This window comes from Coccidioides immitis (genome assembly GCF_000149335.2).
Source record: "Coccidioides immitis RS genomic scaffold supercont3.5, whole genome shotgun sequence".
In the NCBI taxonomy this organism is placed as follows: domain Eukaryota; kingdom Fungi; phylum Ascomycota; class Eurotiomycetes; order Onygenales; family Onygenaceae; genus Coccidioides; species Coccidioides immitis.
In genome coordinates this window covers 3,440,677-3,443,176 of record NW_004504307.1, presented here as the reverse complement: position 1 = coordinate 3,443,176, position 2,500 = coordinate 3,440,677, and the positions used below count along the sequence as shown (strand labels likewise).

The following is a 2,500-nucleotide window of genomic DNA, read 5'->3' as shown; positions in this document are numbered from 1 at the left end:
CGAACGGGTTATTCAAAGTTGCCCGTCCGATCCCTAGTCGGCATAGTTTATGGTTAAGACTACGACGGTATCTGATCGTCTTCGATCCCCTAACTTTCGTTCACTGATTAATGAAAACATCCTTGGCGAATGCTTTCGCAGTAGTTAGTCTTCAGCAAATCCAAGAATTTCACCTCTGACAGCCGAATACTGACGCCCCCGACTATCCCTATTAATCATTACGGCGGTCCTAGAAACCAACAAAAATAGAACCACACGTCCTATTCTATTATTCCATGCTAATGTATCCGAGCAAAGGCCTGCTTTGAACACTCTAATTTTTTCACAGTAAAAGTCCTGGTTCCCCCTACAGCCAGTGAAGGCCATAGGGTTCCCCAGAAGGAAAGGTCCAGCCGGACCAGTGCACGCCGCGAAGCGGACCGGCCCAGCCAGACCCAAGGTTCAACTACGAGCTTTTTAACTGCAACAACTTTAATATACGCTATTGGAGCTGGAATTACCGCGGCTGCTGGCACCAGACTTGCCCTCCAATTGTTCCTCGTTAAGGGATTTAAATTGTACTCATTCCAATTACAAGACCCGAAAGAGCCCTGTATCAGTATTTATTGTCACTACCTCCCCGTGTTGGGATTGGGTAATTTGCGCGCCTGCTGCCTTCCTTGGATGTGGTAGCCGTTTCTCAGGCTCCCTCTCCGGAATCGAACCCTAATTCCCCGTTACCCGTTGCCACCATGGTAGGCCACTATCCTACCATCGAAAAGTTGATAGGGCAGGAAATTTGAATGAACCATTCGCCAGCGCAAGGCCATGCGATTTCGACAAGTTATTATGAATCACCAAAGAGCCCCGAAGGGCCATTGGTTTTTTATCTAATAAATACACCCCCTTCCGAAGTCGAGGTTTTTAGCATGTATTAGCTCTAGAATTACCACGGGGTATCCATGTAGTAAGGTACTATCAAATAAACCGATAACTGATTTAATGAGCCATTCGCAGTTTCACCGTACAAATTTGCTTATACTTAGACATGCATGGCTTAATCTTTGAGACAAGCATATGACTACTGGCAGAATCAACCAGGTAACTACCGTCTGCACCGCCATCGCGGAGCCGAAGCCCTGCGCGGCGACGCCCGAACCCGGTCAAACCGGGCTGGAAGCAGTTCAACTAGAAGGAGCTCTCTCACGAGTAGCTCGCCCGGGGCAGACAGCGCAGCGCACCGCGCCACTGCTCCGAGCATTCAATTGCCCCCACTGGATTTCTTAAACACACCTTCCGCTGCAGAATCAGACTTACGCCCCGGAAGGAGCGCGCGTCCGCCTGCAACATGAGCTGCCCAAGAGAAGGGCCAGAACCTTGAACACATAGCTAGAACTACGGATCTCAAAGCTCACCTCCCTTCAAGAACATTTAACCAATTGCGAGCCAGCGGCCAACAATGGGTAAACTTCTCCCTCGCCTAAAGGATAAAGACCTTTTGGGCTTCGGGTGCTTTTGGTAATCTTTATAGCAAAAGCATTTCACGCCTTCGGTCGGTGAAGCGGCAACCTGAGTTGGACGGCTCAACTACCGAGAAAGCATGTGCCAGCTATGAAAGCTATCTGCAGCGCAAAGGCACAAAGAAGTTAATCGGCCAGAGGCAGCCAGGCCCACACGCTGCATCAGATATATCATCCGACCAGCTTGCCGACCCAACTCACCTCCTGCCTACATATACTCTCCGGACGCTTGTCCGCGTTGAATTGAAGGTCTATCGATGGAACTACCGCAAAGTTATTGAAGATGCACATAATTTGTATGAGTTTGGTAAAACTGGGCCAAACTATAGGCAAAAATGAGCCGTCCGAGAACGTGATTTAAGGCAACAACGGGGACTTAAACAACGTCGTCGGAAGAAGAATATCTTGCGCCCACTCTCCGAACCAGTGCGCGGTGACCTCCGGACGTGGCGCGTGCCCCCGGACCAGTGCGCGGTGACCCCCGGACCAGGCGCGCGTGCCCTCTGGAGTAGATGCGCGATGACCCCCGGGCCAGTGCGCGGTAACCCCCGGACGTGGCGCGCGTGCCCCCTAGAGCAGATGCGCGATAACCCCCGGACCAGTGCGCGATAACCCCCGGCGGTAACCCCCGGACGTGGCGCGCGTGCCCCCTAGAGCAGATGCGCGATAACCCCCGGACCAGTGCGCGATAACCCCCGGACCAGTGCGCGATAACCCCCGGCGGTAACCCCCGGACGTGGCGCGCGTGCCCCCTAGGGCAGATGCGCGATGACCCCCGGACCAGTGCGCGGTGACCCCCGGACATGACGCGCACCCCTCGATAGTGATGTTCCTTAAAGATCTATGATTTTTTTTGTAAGCGACCATCGAACGTGAATCTAGAAATATGATCACAAGCGGTAAAGTAAAGATTAACTTGCAGGTAAACTACGTACAAACAACGGCAAGAAGAAAACCAAGCAAGGCAGCAACTTTCAAACGTGAAAACCTTTACTGCTGAT

The 2,500-nt window shown here is 52.1% G+C and overlaps 2 protein-coding genes and 1 non-coding gene across 3 annotated transcripts in view; 1 reads left to right on the top strand and 2 right to left on the bottom strand.

Moving 5' to 3' along the window:
- Positions 1-1,082, bottom strand: part of CIMG_15527 — a 1,811-nt gene extending 729 nt beyond the window's left edge. The window contains exon 1 of the ribosomal RNA XR_001099880.1: positions 1-1,082. This exon is cut by the window's left edge and continues 729 nt beyond it. This is a non-coding gene — a ribosomal RNA (18S ribosomal RNA).
- A 356-nt stretch (positions 1,083-1,438) lies between these two features.
- CIMG_13642 (uncharacterized protein) lies at positions 1,439-1,838 on the top strand (the record flags this gene model as incomplete). The annotated part of the gene is made up of 2 exons (XM_001241783.2): positions 1,439-1,488; positions 1,511-1,838. The coding sequence occupies 2 exons, from the start codon at positions 1,439-1,441 to the stop codon at positions 1,836-1,838; spliced, it is 378 nt and encodes a 125-aa protein (XP_001241784.2).
- Positions 1,839-1,875: 37 nt separating this feature from the next.
- Positions 1,876-2,500, bottom strand: part of CIMG_13641 (uncharacterized protein) — a gene marked incomplete at both ends in the record, with an annotated part of 797 nt that continues 172 nt past the window's right edge. The window contains one exon of the mRNA XM_004444886.1: positions 1,876-2,340. Within this exon, the coding sequence (XP_004444943.1) occupies positions 1,876-2,340 (465 nt within the window). The remainder of the gene's footprint in view (positions 2,341-2,500) is intronic.